Source organism: Eleginops maclovinus, chromosome 6, assembly GCF_036324505.1.
Source record: "Eleginops maclovinus isolate JMC-PN-2008 ecotype Puerto Natales chromosome 6, JC_Emac_rtc_rv5, whole genome shotgun sequence".
Classification (NCBI taxonomy): domain Eukaryota; kingdom Metazoa; phylum Chordata; class Actinopteri; order Perciformes; family Eleginopidae; genus Eleginops; species Eleginops maclovinus.
Window position 1 is genome coordinate 25,188,070 of NC_086354.1, and position 21,732 is coordinate 25,209,801.

At 43.9% G+C, this 21,732-nt stretch overlaps 3 protein-coding genes across 6 annotated transcripts; 1 reads left to right on the forward strand and 2 right to left on the reverse strand.

Annotated features, from left to right (window-relative positions):
• Positions 1-87: 87 nt before the first annotated feature.
• On the reverse strand, positions 88-5,436 carry dusp28 (dual specificity phosphatase 28). Its single transcript, XM_063885643.1, has 3 exons — positions 5,281-5,436; positions 3,999-4,634; positions 88-2,408 (listed from the first exon to the last, which is right to left on the reverse strand). The coding sequence occupies exons 2-3, from the start codon at positions 4,347-4,349 to the stop codon at positions 2,280-2,282; spliced, it is 480 nt and encodes a 159-aa protein (XP_063741713.1). The 5' UTR covers positions 4,350-4,634; positions 5,281-5,436; the 3' UTR covers positions 88-2,279.
• A 2,302-nt stretch (positions 5,437-7,738) lies between these two features.
• On the reverse strand, positions 7,739-15,164 carry vcpip1 (valosin containing protein (p97)/p47 complex interacting protein 1). Its single transcript, XM_063885627.1, has 3 exons — positions 12,396-15,164; positions 11,221-11,307; positions 7,739-10,973 (listed from the first exon to the last, which is right to left on the reverse strand). Exons 1-3 carry the CDS (start codon positions 15,055-15,057, stop codon positions 10,228-10,230), a joined length of 3,495 nt encoding a protein of 1,164 aa, XP_063741697.1. The 5' UTR covers positions 15,058-15,164; the 3' UTR covers positions 7,739-10,227.
• A 2,050-nt stretch (positions 15,165-17,214) lies between these two features.
• On the forward strand, positions 17,215-21,448 carry LOC134865853 (transcriptional regulator Myc-like). 4 transcript variants are annotated; one of them, XM_063885633.1, is made up of 4 exons: positions 17,215-17,535; positions 19,081-19,632; positions 19,948-20,169; positions 20,340-21,448. In XM_063885633.1, exons 2-4 carry the CDS (start codon positions 19,086-19,088, stop codon positions 20,615-20,617), a joined length of 1,047 nt encoding a protein of 348 aa, XP_063741703.1. In that variant the 5' UTR covers positions 17,215-17,535; positions 19,081-19,085; the 3' UTR covers positions 20,618-21,448. The 4 variants fall into 4 exon arrangements, with proteins under 4 accessions (XP_063741703.1, XP_063741704.1, XP_063741705.1 ...); XM_063885634.1 differs by having other exon boundaries at positions 19,954-20,169; XM_063885635.1 differs by having other exon boundaries at positions 17,225-17,535; positions 19,957-20,169.
• The last annotated feature ends 284 nt before the right edge of the window (positions 21,449-21,732 follow it).

Sequence of the window (21,732 nt, forward strand, 5' to 3'; positions counted from 1 at the left end):
AAGGGATTTTAGCCTTTGCAGACCATTCACATGCACTAACACGTATAAAAAGGGCCTCTTTCACATTGAATGAATCTCCCAGGCGGCTGATCACACAACTTCATTTATTTTTGGACACATGATTCCAGCAGCAGAGGGTGTTGATCTGCAGGAAACCCTTTCATTGTTTTAGCAGTGAGGTCTCACACGGTTTGTAATGACATCAGGTCTGAAGGATTTAACTCAGCACCACATAGACACACCTGTTCAGACACACACACACACACACCCTCACAAACACACAAACACACCCTCACAAACTCACACACACACACACACACTGTGTTCTTGTGTCGAGTTACTTATATCCAGGGTCGATATCTAGGTGATTAAGATATAACCAATCATCGAAGTCTTGATTTTAAGATTATTTTTATTTCTGCATCACAGAAAAACTAACGTGTTTAGTCAGTTTTATCATTAAAATGCAGAATACTGCAGCAGGTTATCTGTAGATTCCTAATATTGATCTGTTGTTCCAAACATCTTTAATCGCAGCTTTAAGATGAGATTTAAACTACTTCTACGATCTGACATCAGATATAACACGCTACTGTCGCTAGTTTAATGCTTAAAGACTTCACCTTGGAATAATGCTTCTTAACCTGAGCTAACGTCTGATTTATTCATTAAGCACAGATTCATGATCCTAAGATATGCAAAATGTATATAAACAATATAAAACCACCTAAATGACATCAAAACAACAACATAGAGAAGCAAAACAAACACAAGGAGAAGTTACACTTCTAAAAGAGACGGAAAACATCTATCGAGGGAGCAAACAATCCAAAAGTAATAGCAAAATGTAAACAAAGAAATATAAAAACAGAAGCACAACAAACACAAGGACAAGAGAAATGTGCAGAAAGAGATGCAGAATGTCTACAAACTGATGCAACACAACGACTAAGGGACGGAAAACAACCAAGTGTACAAGGAAATATTAAAACCACAGAAACCTGAAGCCCAACAACCACCAGGAGAAGAAAGACTCTACAAAAAGAGTGGCTCCTGCTGGGGGTTATGTAATGTGCTGCAGCTGATTCATCACGTGTCAACAGTACTGCGTCACAGTGATGAAGACCACAGCCAAACATAAAGTGTAAACGTCTCCATCTAGAGGTAGAAGGTGGAACTGCACCCGTCATCTTTAAAGGTGGAGCAACTTTTAGGTTTACTAAAAGAAATCATTAAAGAAACTTTAAATACGTTTTATTTCAAGTAAAATAACGAGGAAACGCCTCCATTATTTTATCTTTACTTAATTAGCTGCACTGTTTTCTATTTCTAACACATTTAGCCCTTATGAAAAGAAGAGAGAAAGCTCTTATCACAGGTGTTAGGTCTACCTGTGTTACTACAGCTGTCATAACAGCTAAACTGTACAATAAAATATCAAAATATGTATTTAAACATTTATGATGTGTATTATTGTCTTGCACAGTCCCTAACATTATAGCCTCTGTTTTTTTTATTGAATGCTATTTAATTCAGTCTGTTTTATTTTTGTTTTTGTTTCCATAATTCTCTTTTTCTCCTTTTGTTAGCTGTGATTTAGCAGCAGCCGCACTGAAGCTCTCTTTTATTTTTGACATTTTTAATCAGCTTTAAATCAAATAAACAGCTCACACTTATGTCTGTGTAAGGTCTTATTTTAGGGCCATGGGTAAAACAAAAATTAAATTAAAATAACAGCATTAGTGAGATTCAAGTTCAACATTTGGATATTCTCTGAAATAAATATTGCTTATTTTTCAAAATACAACTAGGACATTTTGGAGCTTAAATTCAAATATTTTCTAAAATAAAAAGGGGGAGAAATGTGGAACCTCTCTGAGATTATAGCTTTTAAATTACCAGAAAAAAACTTCATAAAGTTACAAAATAAAACTTAAATATTTTTCACATGCTGAGGAATTTTCTTTTGATGTTTTCTGCCTGGTAACCACATCCCTTCATTTTGCAAATTTGGATAACATCTCAGGAATTTCCTCCAAACTGTACGACTTCAGTCTTTGAAAATTCCAATTTTTTTTCCAGAATATGATTCCATTTCTCCAGCTCTTAATTATTTTGTTAAATGTACAATAGCCCTAAAACACCATCTTAAAAACCAGAGTTTAATTCAGTCACAGACGGAGATACAGGACGTCTCTGTCTGTCTGTCTGTCTGTCTGTCTGTCTGTCTGTCTGTCTGTCTGTCTGTCTGTCTGTCTGTCTGTCTGTCTGTCTCGCCGTCAATCAGTCTGTCTCTCCACCTTTCTGTCTTTCTTTCCTCGTCTCTTCTTCAGCTCCAGCTCGTATCGCTGCAGCTGAGACAGGAAGCCGGGGTTCGGATCGATCTCGTGACGAGCCGTCTTCACTTTCTGAGGAAAACAGAAAAATAAATGAATAATAAATGTTCTTAAACTTATTGGTGCCTTTTCCTCCGATTGGTTAACTGGGCTGCTCTGTTGTGATTGGTCAACCCGCTTAGAGACGTCCCGCCCCTTAGCCTATCAAGTACAATGTGTCAAAGGGCTAGCCAATCGGAGCGTGAGTGTTCCATAATGATGTGACTATGTTACATACAAACTAAGTCGCTTTATCTCAGTGAAAAATGTGTTTATTTTTCCTTTGTTATTGTCCTATTGAGGGAAATAAAAAGCGTTATTATATTCTGGGATAAATGTAATAATCTGTAATTAAATAAGTGCATTTTAAAGGGACCTGAATTCATTATAATTGATCCGTTGTCTCTGGAAAATATTTACAGAAACAATTAGAGAATATTAATCTAATATTGTGAGTAAAAGACTCAAAGTGCAAAGCAGAATTAGTGATAGACAAAGCACTTTAAAGGCAATATGAAATATGCAGCGTCAGTGGTCAGAGGGCACCTCCAAAACACCAGCTCCAGTTTCTGCTGACTCAGAGTTCCTGTCGCTCCGTCTCTGATATCCCTCTCGACCTCTGTTCTGTTTTCATTCTATAGCAGGTTGGTTTAAAAATGATTTCATATCAACGCTGCCAAAGGTAAAGCGATAACAATACAGATTGTTTTATTACAACCAACAGTTTTTATGATAATGCCCCTTTACAGAGGGCCTCTGTAAATAAATCAGCTGCAGTGACGAAAAGCCAATGGGAATTTTCAATTGGATTTTGGTTAAAAGCTAATGTTGGGCTATAAAGGAACTACAGCACGGTCACATGACTTGACGTCTCCACCGCTAAGCTAAAGGAGGCTAATGTTGGGCTATAAAGGAACTACAGCACGGTCACATGACTTCAGGTCTCCACCGCTAAGCTAAAGGAGGCTAATGTTGGGCTATAAAGGAACTACAGCACGGTCACATGACTTCACGTCATCACCGCTAAGCTAAAGGAGGCTAATGTTGGGCTATAAAGGAACTACAGCACGGTCACATGACTTCACGTCTCCACCGCTAAGCTAAAGGAGGCTAATGTTGGGCTATAAAGGAACTACAGCACGGTCACATGACTTCACGTCTCCACCGCTAAGCTAAAGGAGGCTAATGTTGGGCTATAAAGGAACTACAGCACGGTCACATGACTTCACGTCTCCACCGCTAAGCTAAAGGAGGCTAATGTTGGGCTATAAAGGAACTACAGCACGGTCACATGACTTCACGTCTCCACCGCTAAGCTAAAGGCGGCTAATGTTGGGCTATAAAGGAACTACAGCACGGTCACATGACTTCACGTCTCCACCGCTAAGCTAAAGGAGGCTAATGTTGGGCGTGATGTCGTTTAGTCGTTTGATTTAGACTCTTATTAGCGAGCTCTGTTTTTAAACTCATCAGTGGGGTGTTTACTGACGTATTTTATGTCACAGAACAAAACATAAAAATCTCTTCAGCTTGAATTGAGAGTTAGTGTAAGTAGTCTTCATTAAGAACTATCCCTTCTAACATCCTGTCTTGTGATTGGCCGGTGTCAGATGCGTTTCTCACCTGCTTGGCGTCACTCAGCGTCAGCCCGCGGTGTTTCATCAGGTAGGCGATGCAGACGGTGGCCGAGCGGCTGCGTCCGTTCTTGCAGTAGACGACGCTGCGCCCGCCCCGCTGCGCCTCCTGCTGGATGGCGTCGGCACTGCGGTCGAAGTGAGCGTACAGGTCCTCGGACGGGTCGTCGTACACCGGGATCTGCAGCGTGGCCACGACGGCGGAGGCGGGGGGGAACGGCTGCTGCTTGGACACGTTGATGGCGAGCGTCACAGCCTCACGCTGCAGAAGCTCCTCGCTGCAGGCGGAGCGAGCGTTACTGATGAACAGGGCGCGGGTCACCTGACACAGCTGCAGCATCCTGGAGACTGACCCTCACAGACTGACCCTCAAAGACTGACCCTCACAGACCCTCACAGACCCTCACAGACTGACCCTCACAGACTGACCCTTACAGACTGACCCCCACAGACTGACCCTCACAGACTGACCCTCACAGAATGACCCTCACAGACTGACCCGCACAGACTGACCCTCACAGACTGACCCTCACAGACTGACCCTCAAAGACTGACCCTCACAGACTGACCCTCACAGACTGACCCTCACAGACTGACCCCCACAGACTGCCGTATTCACAGATACCTGAAAAGTCACAGAGACAAAATGTAAATTGACTTTAACCAGGTGTCTGAACAACAGAAATGTATAATTGGTGGGAAAATATGAAGATTAAATAAATGATGATCTCAGATCAAATGAAATACAATGTACATGAAATAAAACAAATACTTAAAATAATAAAAACAAAATCAATCAAATCAACTAAAATGCAAAAAGTGAAATTCTAAGAACTTAAAATAACAAAGATTAAATTAATTACAAAATAAAAAATGTTTGATAACCTCTCAGACAAGACAACAAAAAATAACAAATGTAATGAAATATTGAGTTTACTTAAACATTTATAAACAGGCAGTTTAAATAGGAAATGTAATATACAGGTCAGATCTCCAGTGAACCTACTTTAAAGAACATACAATTATTAAACAATATATATAATTCTAAGATAATAAAGATAACATCAAATAAAATAATATATATAACAGGAATTGTTGAAAATAAAAGGTGTATGACCCCTACGATAAAAAGAAATCAGTTTAATTGTAAAGAAACTCAGAAATAAACCGGCAGCTTGAATAAAAGAGGAAATATATTAAACAGATGAATGATAAAGAACATAAAGAACCTACGGTCAGTGAACGCCTCACACAAGGACAGCCTGACTCACCTGTTTCTTTCTGATCTCTGCAGGTGAGAGACTCTGTGTTTCAGAGGACAGTCTCTTCAGCTCTCTGCAGATCACACAGACCCTCTTTGGGTTTTCCTGCTGGATCGTTCAGTTTTTACCCGCTGTGTTCAGGTCTCCTCTGACCCCCAAACTGATCCTCACTGCTGCTTCTATTTTTAAATGTTGCCCACACACACAGAGACTCCCAGGGTCCTAAAGCTGATCATCTTCAGCTACAACTAATTAAATGGTTCTAGGAATTTAAATTAATCTAATAATTCATAATGTTTGGTTATTGTATTCTTTTATTTTGATCACACTTGAGTCACTTAAAGCAGTCCGAAATATCTCAAAATAAAAGCTTTAAGGTGAGAATGAAATATACAGTGGGGCAAAAAAGTATTTAGTCAGCCAGCAATTGTGCAAGTTCTCCCATTTAAAAAGATGAGAGAGGCCTGTCATTTTCATCATAGGTATACCTCAACTATGAGAGACAGAATGGGGGAAACAATCCAGGAAATCACATTGTAGGATTTTTAAAGAATTCATTGTAAATTCCTCGGTAAAATAAGTATTTGGTCACCTACAAACAAGCAAGATTTCTGTCTCTCACAGACCTGTAACTTCTTCTTTAAGAGGCTCCTCTGTCCTCCACTCGTTACCTGTATTAATGGCACCTTTTTGAACTCGTTATCAGTATAAAAGACACCTGTCCACAACCTCAAACAGTCATACTCCAAACTCCACTATGGCCAAGACCAAAGAGCTGTCAAAGGAGACCAGAGTCTAAATTGTAGACCTGCACCAGGCTGGGAAAACTGAATGTGCAATAGGTAAGCAGCTTGGTGTGAAGAAATCAACTGTGGGAGCAATTATTAGAAAATGGAAGACATACAAGACCACTGCTAATCTCCCTCCATCTGGGGCTCCACGCAAGATCTCACCCCGTGGGGTCAAAATGATCACAAGAACGGTGAGCAAAAATCCCAGAACCACACGGGGGGACCTAGTGAATGACCTGCAGAGAGCTGGGACCAAAGTAACAGAGGCTACCATCAGTAACACACTACGCCGCCAGGGACTTACATCCTGCAGTTCCAGACGTGTCCCCCTGCTTAAGCCAGTACATGTCCAGGCCCGTCTGAAGTTTGCTAGAGGGCATTTGGATGATCCAGAAGAGGATTGGGAGAATGTCATATGGTCAGATGAAACCAAAATGGAACTTTTTGGTAAAAACTCAACTGGTCGTGTTTGGAGGAGAAAGAATGCAGAGTTGCCTCCAAATAACACCATACCTACTGTGAAGCATGGGGGTGGAAACATCATGCTCTGGGGCTGTTTTTCTGCAAAGGGACCAGGACGACTGATCCGTGTAAAGGAAAGAATGAATGGGGTCATGTATCGTGAGATTTTGAGTGAAAACCTCCTTCCATCAGCAAGGGCACTGAAGATGAAGCGTGGCTGGGTCTTTCAGCATGACAGTGATCCCAAACACACCGCCAGGGCAACGAAGGAGTGGCTTCCGTAAGAAGCATTTCAAGGTCCTGGAGCGGCCTAGCCAGTCTCCAGATCTCAACCCCATAGCAAATCTTTGGAGGGAGTTGAAAGTCCGTGTTGCCCAGCGACAGCCCAAACATCACTGCTTTAGAGGAGATCTGCATGGAGGAATGGGCCAAAATACCAGCAACAGTGTGGAAACCTTGTGAAGACTTACAGACAACGTTTGACCTCTGTCATTGCCAACAAAGGGTATATAACAAAGTATTGAGATGAACTTTTGTTATTGACCAAAAACTTATTTTCCACAATCATTTGAAATAAATTCTTTAAAATCCTACAATGTGATTTCCTGGATTTATTTTCCTCATTCTGTCTCTCATAGTTGAGGTTTACCTATGATAAAAATGACAGGCCTCTCTCATCTTTTTAAATGGGAGAACTTGCACAATTGGTGGCTGACTAAATACTTTTTTGCCCCACTGTATTATAGCGTCATATAAAAGTAAATGTATTCATTGATCAGATAAATAACTAAAAACACAATAAAATTGCAAACCAAATTTTAATGTATAACCTCAGCAACAGACCTGACTTAAGTGAACTGCAATAATTAAAAATTCAACCTGTAGATGTTTGGAAGTGCTGTTAACCGTCTGCATTACAACAGCACAACGTAAATCATCACGTCATAAGGATATGATTCACTGATGTGGGAAAAATCACTAAAAATAATCCTTGTTTCAATTAAACCGTTTTTAATTCAATGAGAATAAAATCTGCAAAAACAGAAGATTTTTAAAAATATTTCTTAGCAACACGCACAGAAAACATGTAGCTTAAATCCCTGCAGGATGGTAATGTACACATTCACATTTACAAGCATTAAGGTAACGCACAAACACTTAAATATTTCTTAAAACAGACAAACAGATAAAATCAGTGACGACAAAATGCAGAAAACAAGTGAAGGAAGTGATTTTATTGTCGGGTTGAAAATGCATCACACATGCAAACAGCGAAGCCGTGAACCAACGGTATTTTATTAGCAGAGAGAAGTCAACAAAAACAAAAACAGGTGAAGGAACTGAATCTGCAGTCTCTGTACAGGTCCGAATATACTACAATATATACCTTTATACAACTGGATTACATTTCATGTCAGTGTCGAGCACAAAGAAAAACTTCAAGTTACAGCAGCGTCTCTGTCTCTGTTCCCGCCTCTGTGACCGTTAGCATGCTACGCTAACGGTCATCTTTTCTTTTCCTCGAACAAAGTGCACAATCCCACCGCAAACAAAAGAAAACAACCTCACTTAGCCGAAAATCAGAGAACCGATTCTCATCTTTAAACTGAAACAGGTCGAACATGAGATCTTTAAACAGGTAGGAACAAAAATGAGCCTTTTTGTGGGGGAAAAACTGATTTCCCGAAAAACCTTTTGACTCTTAGTATTTTTAAGAAATACGATCAATTTGTGTTTATTTACGCATTCATTTTATAACCTGGCACATAAACCTGTACAACCACAACTTTCTTTTCAAGTTAAGAGATTAAACATGTTCATTTACGAGCTTAAACCGCGCAGGATTTGCCGTCAGCCATGCTAGCAGCTTCCCTCTGTTTCCAGTCTTTATGCTAAGCTAAGCTAACCTGAGAACATTTCCCAGAGCGTGACTCATCCTTTAACACTTTTTGGCATCTGAAACAACATTTCTCTTTTTACTTTGTGTTCATTTATTTTGATCTTTGTGTTTAGAAAAAGCCACAAAGGATGCTGGGAAATGCAGTTTTTAAAAAGCATCTAATCACAGGGTGATTTTTATTAATTTGCCTTTTTGAAAAGTAAACGAATTAAACCCAACATTGCAAACATTAACTCATAAAAAAACTAAATTTAAAGAGGAATTATTCAAAGGTATTACTCATCCTGCAACAGACACATATTAGGAATAAAATCTACATGAAATTAAAGAAACACGCAGCCAGTTAAACAATAAAAACTGTAATAATAAAGACTCTTTAATCCTGCTGCTGCAAAAGCCAAAACTCATGGAAATATCTGTCAGTGTGACACAGGATCTGCTGCCTCCACTATTTAAAGCAACACCAAGGGTAAAAGAAACGTAACTAAACCCTATTGATTCACCTGTTTTTTGGTATCAAATTATAAATCAATACAAAATAAATGATATAAATCTCTCGACTTATGGGACAAACACTTGGTGACGTTAGTAGCTGCAGGATAAAACAGGCTGTGTTAAAAGTACTGTATTTATATTTGTTTAAGAGTGTAAATATTCACAAAATCAAACTGTGATTCGATGCTTTTAAAAGGTGTTTTTATATAAATGTAATTTCTGGTTGTTTTTTGGAAGGATATTGTCGTGCAGAGGACAGAAGCCTCTCTCTCTCTCTCTCTCTCTCTCTCACATCAGAAATTTAACTTTAAGGCAAAAACTGATTATTTTTTCGTGTTTTTCCAAACAAATACAGCTCTGTAGTTTCTCTGAATCCCCTGCCAGGATTATAAGGGCTATATTCTGTTTAAATGCAGAGCGGTTTGAATTTTACTCGCGAGGCAGTGCCACCTGCAGGAAACAAGTGGTAACTGCAGGTCCCTTTTATGTATCATAGCTTTCTTTATGTTGAAATGTTTTATACAAGCTTCCAGTTGATATTAAATACGGAATCTGAAATGAACAATGCTTTTTCACTCCAATGTGTCTTTAATTATCTTTAAACGCTTTTAGTTCAAATGTTCAAAATCAAGCCTCCTTTTTAATTCACGTGACAAAACCGTCTGATAATAACAAATCAGTCTCTTTTCTATTTCTAAATTATCTCAAAGTTCTTTGGCATTTCAGCGTTTGCGCCCTAACTGATATTCCTGCCTCACGTTTTTAGACAGTAAATAAAACGTTTGAGTTTTAAAATGAGGATGTTACCCTGCAGGCGGCACAGAGCGTCACAGCACCAGAAGCAAACAAACGGCGGGATCAGTTTCTCAGACGTCGGACAGACTGCGGCGATGAAGGCGTCGAAGCGGCTCCCCCATGTCTTTATAGGAAGCATGTCTGCACTACAGCTCCCCCCCCAACAGAGTAGGACTCTATCTACAGGAATGCAGCGACTCAGCCCGGGTCTGATGCTGGAATCTGGCGCCAAACATTGCAGTGCGGTGATGCTCCATCACAGGAGAGAGGAGGAGGAGGAACCTGACGCCGTGTGTTACTGCGTCCAGTGGAGATCCATGTGTGTGTGGCAAAGTGCATGGAGTTTATTTACACACACACACTGCGTCAGTGTTGCAGCAGAGTGATGAGGACGTCTGCAGAGAAGACGAAATGCGATGAACCTGTTGATCCGACTGGAGGAGGGAAGATGCCGGCGAGGGAGGGAGGGCGGGTGAGGTGGGGGGGTGAGGAGTGATCAGGAGTGATCGGGGATCAGGAGTGGTCCATTGGCTCGGTGGCGCCGCCCGGCTCCGCCTCCTGACTCTCCATCTGCTCCGGCTCCTCCGCTGCCTTGGCGTCCGGTTTCCCGTCCGGAGGTCGCTCTGCAGGCATTGGTTGGCTGTTCTTCTGTTTCTCCTCCCCCCCCGCGGCGCCCCCCCCTGATGCCCCCCCCTGCTGCTCCCGCAGGTGGCGCTCCATGGATGCCTGGATGCTAGACACCATCTCCTGCAGCTGGCGGCGCTGCTGCTCCATCAGCCCGGGGTCGGGGCGCCCGCCGTCCTTCATGGTGACGAAGCCGGGCGCCATGCGCACCAGCTCCCGCGTGGCGTCCTCTGGGATCTGCGACAGGTCGGGGGGACCGCGGGACACGCTGGCGCTCAGGTCCACGCCGCTGCTGTGCTGCCGCGTGATTGGCCGGTGCTCCGGGGGGGATGAGCTGCCCAGAGAGTGGCCCCGCCCCTGGAAGGCGTTAAGGCTCTGCAGCGCCTCCTTCTTGCGAACCACGCCGCCGCTGCCCAGCCGCAGGACGCCGTGCGCCGGGCTGCCCTCCCTGCTGCCCCGGGAGGCCTCGGAGCGCAGCTGCAGCAGCGCCTCCTTCACCAGCTCCTCCACCTCGGGGCCCACCGGGAAGTGACCGGCGGCGTCCACGCAGAGCTCCAGGCGCTCTTCCGCCGCGTTGAACACGAACGTCTTCCCCGTCAGGTGAGGCAGCGTGCAGTGCTTCCCGTCCAGCAGGCCTGACAACAGACAGGAGGTTAGACCACAGAGAGACAAGTTAAACAGTCAGTGAGAGGTTTTATATCGGGGTGTTTATCTTGATGCACCATGGTCTGGCTTATTCAACATGTCAGTACTGTGGCCGTTGCCCGCAGTTTGGGTCTTTTTGGGTTATTGCACTTATTGTACGTTCCTTTGGATAAAAGTTGAATGTAAGGTTGCGTGTCGCAGCGGTCCAAGTTTTTAAGTTTCATTCTGCAGACGTACCCATGTCCTTCTTCACGATGTTGTAGAAGACGCCACCCTGCTGGAATAAGTGCGGCAGTTTCTTGGCGTACGACCAAACGTCCTCACCTGGAACACACAGAGAGCAGCTGGAGGTCTGAGCAGGAGGAGGAGGGATGTGTGTGAAGCTATTAAATAAAACAATTGAAAACAGTCGCTTGAAAAGAGCTTCAAATATAACCTCTGGCAGACCCTCTGAAACTGAAAAATTCAAGCATTTTTTTGGTCATATGTATAAATATATGAGATTTAACTCGTTGTTTTGGGTCTTCTTGCCTTCCTGTGAACTGCAGTAAACGCACCGCATCACTAACGCTGTACGGAGCCTCCTGTACATTATAATAGGATATGCACTTCTGGTTCGATCCATTTTATTGTTTTTAAAGGATATAAAGTTGATTCTAATCTCATTTGTGTTGCTGTCTTTTATGTAAAAATATAAAAACTCTAAAGCCGTTTTAAAAAACATCCTTTCTATTCCTGTGTTATAATGCAAACATGCTGGTACAATACTTCCCAGGATTTGCTTACTAACAAACAACAAAACGTTCATATTTTACCAAACCATCATATCAAATGTGCCTTTAATTGGAAAACAAAACATGTGGTAATGATCATTCAATTAAGTGGAGGCTGAGTCCGTAGAGACTCCAACGATTAAAGGCCTTTCTGTGCTCCTCAATCCCTGATATGTGCCTCTAAATTAAATAAGTACACGGACAATAAAATACTAGTACATGTAACGTGTACTTTAGAGTAAATGCACTGAGATATTTTCCACCTCAGAGCAGGACGATTACTGAACATGAGCTAACAGGAAATGCAGCGTCAGGTCCAGTATCTGTTTATCTGGACGCAGCCGCGACCTTTGACCCCGCTGGCAGGTAAGACACCTGAGTCAGCGCGCACACACACACACACACACACACACACACACACACACACACACACACACACACACACACACAGTTTGTTAGCTGAGCTTTGATGTTTTATCTGTGTATTTATTTCCCCGACAGCACTTTGGTCTGGAGGTTTTAAAGTGCTTTACAGATAAAGCTGTAGAAGTTTAGTTCAGGCGTCAGAGCATCAGCAACAACACTAAAATAAAGAGTAAAATAAAGGTTAAAATTTGAGTGAACATTTAAAGCTCTTACCCATCAACGTGGCGAGGAGGCAGAGGGAGGACATCTCCAGGTCGATGCTCTCCTGCAGCTCCCGGCTGCCCGTCCTGCCGGAGCTCTCCTCGCTCTTCAACGAGTGCAGGGCAGAGTGCGAGCTGGAGGCCCGGGGGAGGGAGGCTGCTGCCGGGGGCTCCTGGTCCTCCTCGGGGTCCTTCAGGATCTCCACCGTCACCCTGTCGCCGTGCTGCAGCGCCACCGGCTCGTTCTCCTCGCCGTCCCGTGGGGGGGGCAGCTCTTTGGGCGGGAAGCCGTAGCGGATGCACTGCTGCTGCGCCGGCGGCACGTCGAACTGGCTGGCGATGCTCTTCTGCAGCTCGGAGAAGGTGGTGACGGGCAGCAGCGTCAGCATGGCCTGCCGCCCGTCGCTGGTGGTCACCCGGATCTTCTTCTCCTTATTGGACGAGGAGGAGGGGGAGGAGGAGGAGGTTTTGGTGGGCGTGGCGGGCGCTGAAGAGGAGGAGGTTTCTGGAGACCCACTCGGGGGGGAGGACCCGCGGTGTCCCTTCTGCTCCTGCTTCAGTCTGTCGGTCCTCCTCCTCTGCGTGACGAAGGCCTGCTCGCTGATGCTCTGCTGGAGGCTGCGCTCCGCCCGGCTCATCGTCAGCTCCTCTTTGTGCAGCGTCTTTGACTTGTGGCCCGTCAGGATGATCTTGGTGGGCGGCTGCGAGTCTGCCACAGGCTGGACATCCGGGGTGTCGGTGAGACGCTGGACGTGAGCGCCATCGATGGACACTGGGTTGTACTCGTCCGGGTTCTTCTTGGCGGTGTGATGCAGGATGGTGTTGACCACCTTCTGCACCAGTATCTCGCTCCCGAACTCCCCTGGGAAGTGCTTGGTGACCAGCTTCATGGCCACGTCGTACACGTTGCTGTTCAGAGCCGGCTCGGCCTCGTACTGGAACCAGTACACCGTCTCCCTCACCACACGACCCCCCCACTCCAGTGTAATGGGAAAGGCCTCGGGGAGGTTGTCATACTCCTTTGACTCCCAGAAGTGCTTGAAGCCGCAGCCGCACTTCCCGCCCTGGGAACGGGTGTTGGTTCTGTCCCCGTCCAGGTAAACCACCGCCCCGTCCCCGTGGATGTGGCGCACTGACGTGCCGTGACACCAGTTGCATGTGTTCAGGGAGCTCAGTTTATAGTCCGGGATGAGGACGTCCTTCTGGGGGTCGTAGGAGCAGACCACGTTGTTGAGCGGGAAGCTGTAGTTCTTGTCCGGACGCAGCTGGCCGTGGGTGGATTTGGCGAGGTTGTACAGTTTCCCCCCAGGTAGCAGCCACTCCGGGGGGACGTGGAGCTCGGAGAGGGCGCCGCAGATCAGGCAGCGGTGCAGCCGGTTCTCCATCACGGACCTCTTCGCCGCCTCGGTCACCTCCTCGGGCTGGATGCCGATTACGCCGGTGCGCCGGTACACATACTGGTGCACGTCGGCCACCAGCGACGGGTGGATGCTGTGCTTCTCCATGAACACCTCCTCCATGGCGTTCACCAGGCGCATCAGGTATTTGTCCTGCAGGCTGCGGTCGCCGCCGATCACGCAGCTCCCGTCCGGCTCCAGCCTGATGTACTTTCTGATGAGCTCCTGAGGGACGCCCCAGGCCTTTGGCAGCAGGCGGGCCGGCAGTCTGGGCAGCACCGTGTTCTTGATCCCCACCAGAGGGATGTAGTGGTTCCTGCCGGAGCTGCTCCAGGCGATGCAGATGGGTTTGTTGAGCTTCCCATCTTTCCCACTGCACTGCTCCTCGGCCACCAGCCCGGGCAGGAAGGTGGCTGAATAATCCCCAGAGCTCCTCATCCCGCTCAGGGAGTCCAGAAGGATTATGGGTCGGTGGAGGACGTTGGCTAAGCCAAAGATGTGGATGTTGCGCAGCCCGAGGGGCACCCCTTCAGGCGGGATGAACAGCGGGTCGCACTCGTTGATGATGTCCTCCCACTCCGCAGCGTCGATAAAATCCTGAAAGAGGGCCTTGTAGCGGTCCAGGTTTTGCTTGAAGTTCTGCTTCAGGTTCTCTCTCAGGGCGTGCCAGAACAACTCTCGGCCCACCAGCGCTCTGGACACGGCGTGGACCAGGCAGTGCCCGTCCCCGTCCACATGGACCGGGATCAGACACTCCCTGCTGCCATTGGCCTTCTTCACCTCCTCCAGGGTGTCATGGAGGTAAACCAGGCTCCCGGATCGGTCCTTCCCATAACCCATGGTGGACACATGATCCGGCTCTATGAGGAAGGCTCTGTCCCCCAGCAGCGAGCAGTCAAACATCTCACCCTGGTTCATGTCCTGCAGCAGCTTGGCCCTGCCGGTCTGTTTGTCCATGCCGTACCGGGTCAGCACCGGGGACAGCAGCTTGCAGTGGTAGTTGGAGAGCCCCATCACCTTCACCAGCTCAGAGCCTTTCTTCGGGGCCCCGGTGACTCCCAGCAGGGCGTTTCTGAGCAGGTTGTGCAGCACCAGGTCCGGGTCCGTCACCTCCTCCACGCGCAGCAGGTGCTTCTGCTCGTGCCTCTGGCCGCACTCCGTGCACTCGATGCTCGCGGAACCGGCGGGGAAGAAGAGCCGCGCACCACACCTCGGGTCCGGGCACGATCCGGAGAGGATCCGCCGGTCCTTCTTCTTGGAGCTCTGTAGCAGAGACATGTCGAGGGGAGAGGGTGGGGTGGGGGTGGGGGGGGGTAAAGCTTCAGTGGATCAGGAGCCTCATAATCAGAGACGAGAGAAACCAGAACAACACCACAACAACACGGAAGCGGCTGGGTTCTTCCTTTTCCGTTGCTATAACTACGTCATGACGCAAGACTGTGGGAGTTGTAGTTCTATAACGTAAACACACAGAATACTTTTACAGAACATTTACAGACGTGAATCAAAATAACCATCTCTTCGTTTTCCTATAGTCACAATCATTGAAAGACGAGAGGAAATCTGTTTCTGAAACACTTAGAGACTTTTAGATAATAAGAATCATGAACGTTAAAGTGTAATTGCCTACATGTACCAGAATGCAACACGTTGCGGTGACGCTCTGTTGTGTAGGGAAGTCACCAGAACATTTTTATTTTGTTCTTTTTTATTATTTATTCATTTCATGTATTTCGTATTGCTTTATATGTCTTTCTCTTATTTCAACAGTATTGTATATAAAACATGTGGTTCATTTAGTTCTTAAATAAATAAAGGAACAAAAAAAAGTCAACACGGAAGCGGCTGTTTTTTTTACTCCCTTTTCCGTTGCTAACTACATCATGACGGAAGACTGGAAGTTGTAGTTCTATTACAGCAACAGCTTTAAGATATTTACAGACACAAATCACACTTTCCTCTTTGATACTATTACTATAGTAACTCTCGCTCAGTAACTACATTTAAGGTATTTTTATAACAACTGTAGACCGTAAATGATTAGAATAATGAACGTTAAAGTTTAATTGACTACAACTCCCAGGATGCAATGTGTTGCGTAGCGAAGTCAAAACAGCGGAGTCATGGCGGTTTGTGCAGTATGAAGGTGCAGAATGAAAGTGCTCACCTGTAAGCGGGCCAGGGCCAACATCTCACTTAAAGAAACACAAAATAACCAGAGATGCAGATCAAAAAACAGAAACCCATAAAAAGGGACACAAATCCAACCATAAAAACTAGTTTCATTTTCTAAATAATGATTTTTCTAAGGTAATTTTATTATTTTTGGGGGGCCATTGTGATTAAACTTGTCATGTGCTGTTGCGTACTCTTATTTATTTATTATTCACTAGATGTCACTGTGTTTTTTGAGCCTTCAAAATAAAGCCTTTTCATGTCGTCATGGCGACAATAATCAGCATCACATGCACTCCCAGTGACTGGCCACCGGTTGGCGCTGTTTCCCCATGCACCAGCAGCAACCTGCAACGAGATAATAATAATAATAATAATAATAATAATAATAATAATAATAATAATAATAATAATAATAATAATAATAATGATATTGATATTGATATTGATATTGATTTAATACTATTATAAGAATAACATAAAATAAATAGATAAATAATCTGGCTCTAAAATGGTGATTAACAGGGTTGGACGTAATAACAGAAACACCAGTGACCCTTGTTTGATAAGGATAATTTTGTGACTAGATAGCATATGAACAGCCAGAGGGTGGTGTGATCAATAATATCTTCAACTTACTCATACTTTTTTTTTTTTTACATTTATTTATTATGATTTAGATCTAAAATGTTTTTTGTTTTAATATATTTTCATTTGTTCTTGACTTGTTTTTATTTATTAATTGTATGGTCACTTTTTTATTAAGATTATTATAATTTTTTTAAATATGTGTTTTCATTTTATTTCTATAGCGTTATTTGATTTTTTTATTTTAAATAATTTAATTGTAGGGTCATTTCATGGTATTTTAATTTGTTCAATATTTTTGTGTGTTTTAATTATATTTCTTTCATTACTTTATAATTTTTATTTTATTGATATTTTTTCCGTATTTTTTTCATAATTTTATTTGGTTATTTTATTATTTATTTTACATTCAATTCCTCTAAATGTTCCTTTTTCTTTTTGTTATTTAACCTTTTTTTTCATGACATAATCACTGCCCTGAGAAAAGTTCCCGGAACTTCATGCCATCATTTACTGTTAGCCCCGCGTCACCCCCTTACATCACTTCACCGCACATCCGCGGAGTAAACTAGATCCCGTATTAAACTTATTTAATTGCTGCTTTTAAACTCGAATTCGTCACAAAGAATTGGCCTTAAACACATAGCAAGTGTTAAATTAAATGTTGACGATGCCACTCAACCACTGAGGGATCTTTTTGGGGACTACATAGCTCTCAGAAGATTGCCATGTGTGCGGATGTAGAAAGAATCGGAGTATAAAATGGTGAATTGAAGCTGCAGTTTTAGTTTATTCACTCTGAGAGAAAACTCAGAGGAACAGCGTTAAAAAGTCTAGTTTTAAACCTCGTAATTGAGAGCAATATATCTACACACACTGGCATTGTTGGATGAATAAATACACAAGGAAGATTTAACATTCACTCACTGAAACATCTGGAGTTTACGCATCTTTTCTTCACATCTGCACAACTTTATTCTAGGAGTCATAACGGTGAGTTGGTCATGACTGTATTGGGGATAATTAATCTAAAACAGTATGCCGAATTTAACCCTGGTATTATTTAATAGACTAAGCATAAACCTTAGTTTGTTAGCTGTTACTTTAAACTGTAATTTCAGAGTATTAAGTTAAAATAGCATTTTTGTTGACACTTATTTAACAAGTGTTTTTTAGTTATGTTTTAAGCCGAATTGTAGAAGGAACTTTATTGATAATCAATATTTGTATTTGAGTGTTATTTTTTAGTTTTAACCTTTAATTTCAACACAATAAACCCTACATTTACTGTTTCTGTAAGGGAGTTTTGTGTTCAACTTTATTCTAGGAGTCTTTTGGCACTCTCCATGGGGATAATTAAGCCCCAAATTAATATAAAAAGTATTCCGAATTTAACCCTTCTATTAGTTTATACACTCAACATAAACTTTAGTTTGTTGACTGTTATTTAAAACTGTGATTTTAGGTTATTAAGTTTAATTTGCATGTTTTCACAGTCGATTCTTGCGGCTCTGAACTTGTCACGCTAAATGTTGTTGTTGACATTTTTCCCAAGTGCTTTTTAGTTGTTTTTTTAAAGCCGAATTTAAGTACGCACTCTACTGATAGTTTATCTATGTACGTGAGTCTTATTGTAAAGTTTTAAATTTTCATTATAACACAATAAACTCTCAATTTACGTTTTTTTGACGGGAGTTTTGTGTTGCTACTGTACCGTCAAACTACGTCTAATTTATCACTGCAGAATTAAACCTTATGTTTAATTTTTTTCTCTGGTCCCAAGACTAATTCTGATAGCTATAACCCTTAAGAAACTTTTTGTATACAATGCTAAAGCTGTGATACCTGGAGATTGCTAGCTAATCTGCTGAACACATGCATCTCCTTGATTTTCAACTTTAACATGAACTCTTTCTGAGTGGTTTTAAATTGTGTTTTCTAAAACAGTTTCTATGCATGCACACAAAGATTTAAAGATCAGTTTATTAAACTGTTTCTCATTTTAAGAGTTTATTAATGTATAAATATTCCTGTTAAAGTCACATTTATTAGCCTGATCTCAGACCACAAATAAAATAAACCATAGTTCTATTTTTTTAAAGGAACTTTTGTGTGAATGTGCTACAGATGAACTGTGCCACCAAAGGTTACCTGTGCATAAATACATTACATTTCATGTTTCCCAATTCAAGAAAATGCACAAATTGTAGCGATAAGCCAAAAGTCCCGTTAAACAGCCCCATTCTTGCATTCTGCAGATCACTTTGACGCGGTCCAGTTACAGAGTCCTTACTGAGGTTGTAGTTTAACACTTTTAATGTCTCCAAAAAACAAACAATAACTTAAAGAGGACCAAACAGCCAACAGCAGTCACCACAATACACCCTCTTTTGGTGCAGCAGGTGACCTAAATACCAATAACCCACACCCATGTGACAATAGCTGGAAGTGATAACCAATTCCAATTAACCATGGTGAAGGCAAATGAAGAGACACAACGCTGACTCTGGACTCTAACTTCCTGTTTTGTGTCCTCAGCCATCATGCCGCCGGTCTTACCAATGTCCCGAGGGAACTACGACTACGACTACGACACGGTGCAGCCCTACTTCCTGGATGGCGAGGAAGAGGAGGACTTCTTCCCGCCGCCGCGCTGCCAGCTGCTCCCGGGCCCCGGCGAGGACATCTGGAAGAAGTTTGAGCTGCTCCCGACGCCCCCTCTGTCCCCGAACCGGAGACCCTCGCTGTCCGACGCCGATCACTTGGAGGCTGTGACCGAGCTGCTGGATGACGACCGCGAAACCTTCCTGCAGTCCTTCATCATCCAGGACTGCATGTGGAGCAGCAGCTTTGCCGCCGCCACCAAGCTGGAGCAGGCGGTGTCAGAGAGGCTGGCGTCACTCCGGGCTCGCCGTGCATCCTCCACTACGACCAGGTCTAACGGCGTGGTCCTGCAGGACCTCCAGGCTGCAGAGACCGCCTGCATCAACCCCTCCGAGGTGTTTCCGTACAAACTGCTGACAGAGAAGGAAGTGCCATCACAACCGTGTCTGGAGTCCCCGCCTCTCAGCAGCAGCGACAGCGAATCAGGTGGGCGGCAGGCTTTTACTTTGAAAGAGTAATACTCAATACTTCAGGTGCAAGGTAAATGCAATGTCCAGGACTAAAAAGCTAATGTTGGGCTACAAAAGAACTACAGCACGGTCACATGACTTCAGGTCTCCACCGCTAACCTAACGGCGGCTAATGTTGGGTGTGATGACGTTTAGTCATCTTGTTTAGACACTTTAATCCCAGTGGGGGATTTACTGACGGTATTATGCTGTAGACCAAAAGTCTGTTCTGCTTGTACAGTTTCATTCCAATGCTCTAACTCCAGAAATGTTCTTATATTTTCCCCAGAAGAAGAAGAAGAGGAGGAAGAAGAGGAGGAAGAAGAGGAAGAAGAAAAGGAAGAAGAAGAGGAAGTGGAAGAGGAGATCGACGTGGTGACGGTGGAGAGGCTAAAAACATCCCGCCGGTCGAGCCCGTTGGTCCTGAAGCGCTGTAACGTCGACATCCAGCAGCACAACTACGCCGCCCCACAACCACCACCACCACCTCCCCGACATCCTGTCTCTAAACTGGGTAAGTCGGAGAGACTGCGGCCCCCCATATGTTATTGTTATTCTCTTCCCTACTGAGAACAGTTGTCTTTAATGAAATGCATTATGTCAACAGGACTGTTTTAGGTTAGAGGAAAGGAATAATATAATAAAGATGATGAGGTTCAGTTGAATATCTTTATCTTTCTTCAGCCGGCGCCAGTGAGGACCTCCACGACAGGCGACGCACTCACAACGTCCTGGAAAGGCAGCGGCGCAACGAGCTGAAGAGGAGCTTCGCGGCTCTGAGGGCGGAGACGCCGGCCGTCGCCCATAACGAGAAAGCAGCGAAGGTCTTGATCCTGAAAACAGCGACGGAGTTCATCTCTGAGCTGAGAGGGGAGGAGGGGAGGCTGCTGAGGGAGGAGGAGGCGCAGAGGAGGAGGAACAGGAAGCTGCGACACAAACTGCAGAAGCTCAGGACTTCATAATGACCGGACCCTATGTTTTATGTTCAACACCTGTTCCTCATGTGTGGCTGCAGCTGGAGAGTACACTGAAGGGTTTTGGTTTGGTAAATAAAATGTTGGTGCGTCACTTCCTGGCAAAATGACGGCCCCGCCCACTTTCAGGTGAACACAAAGAAACGGCGCCAAGCGGAGAGAGGTTTGATCATCCCTAGAAGCTGCTGAAAGTGTATTACACGTCAAACAACAAGAACATGTTGAGGAGCAAGAAGACATCCCCATTGATACGATGACGTTTGATCAGCACGGTTTTCTTCTAAATGTCCCAAAATGAGATATTTTCCTCTTTGAGATCAGACAGTACAGTTATTCTGTGTACATTTACAAGTTAATGATTTTGCAGAATAAAACATAGTCTTCAATTTAAAAACCGCAGTCGTAAATTCAGAATTTTACAAATTTTCATCCACGTCTTTGCTCAAGATTTTTGGGGAAACAGCATTAAAAGACATTTTTCATGAAGATAAATTGACCATGAATCAAATCTCAAAGCAGATGGAGATTAGTTTATCGTTGCAGCTCTAATATTCACATCTAAAATAACTATCATGCCTCTCGGTCTGTCGTGTCTCGTATTAATATGTTTTATTTAAAGCACATGACCCAGGTGTTATATATATTAGTAATATAATGTGTGTTTATTTAATGATCATCCACTCCCTGAAACATGGTTTTGTTTTTGTGTTTTGTTTTTACCTACATTTTTATATTTGTCTTCAGCACAAGAGGAAGTTCATGCTCTGCATTTTTCAAAATAAAAGCCCTTAGGACACTGGAGGCCCTGTTTCAGTAAAAGATGTTGTCAGATTCGTAATTACAATAAATACAGAAGAGAAGGAACCCTTACTGGTTCCACTGAGGAACCCTTACTGGTCCCACAGAGGGGAAATGTACACTCTTCATTGACCCATCCTGATGTCGGGAGCAGTTGTTCTGCCATATACACGGCGCCCCGGGAGCAGTGTAGGGAACGGTGCCTTCAGGAACACCACGGTAGCACTTGGTCTGTCAGGGACTTGAACCGGTGACCTTCAGGTTCCCAAGTCAAGTCCCCACAGACTCCCCCCCCCCCCCCCCCC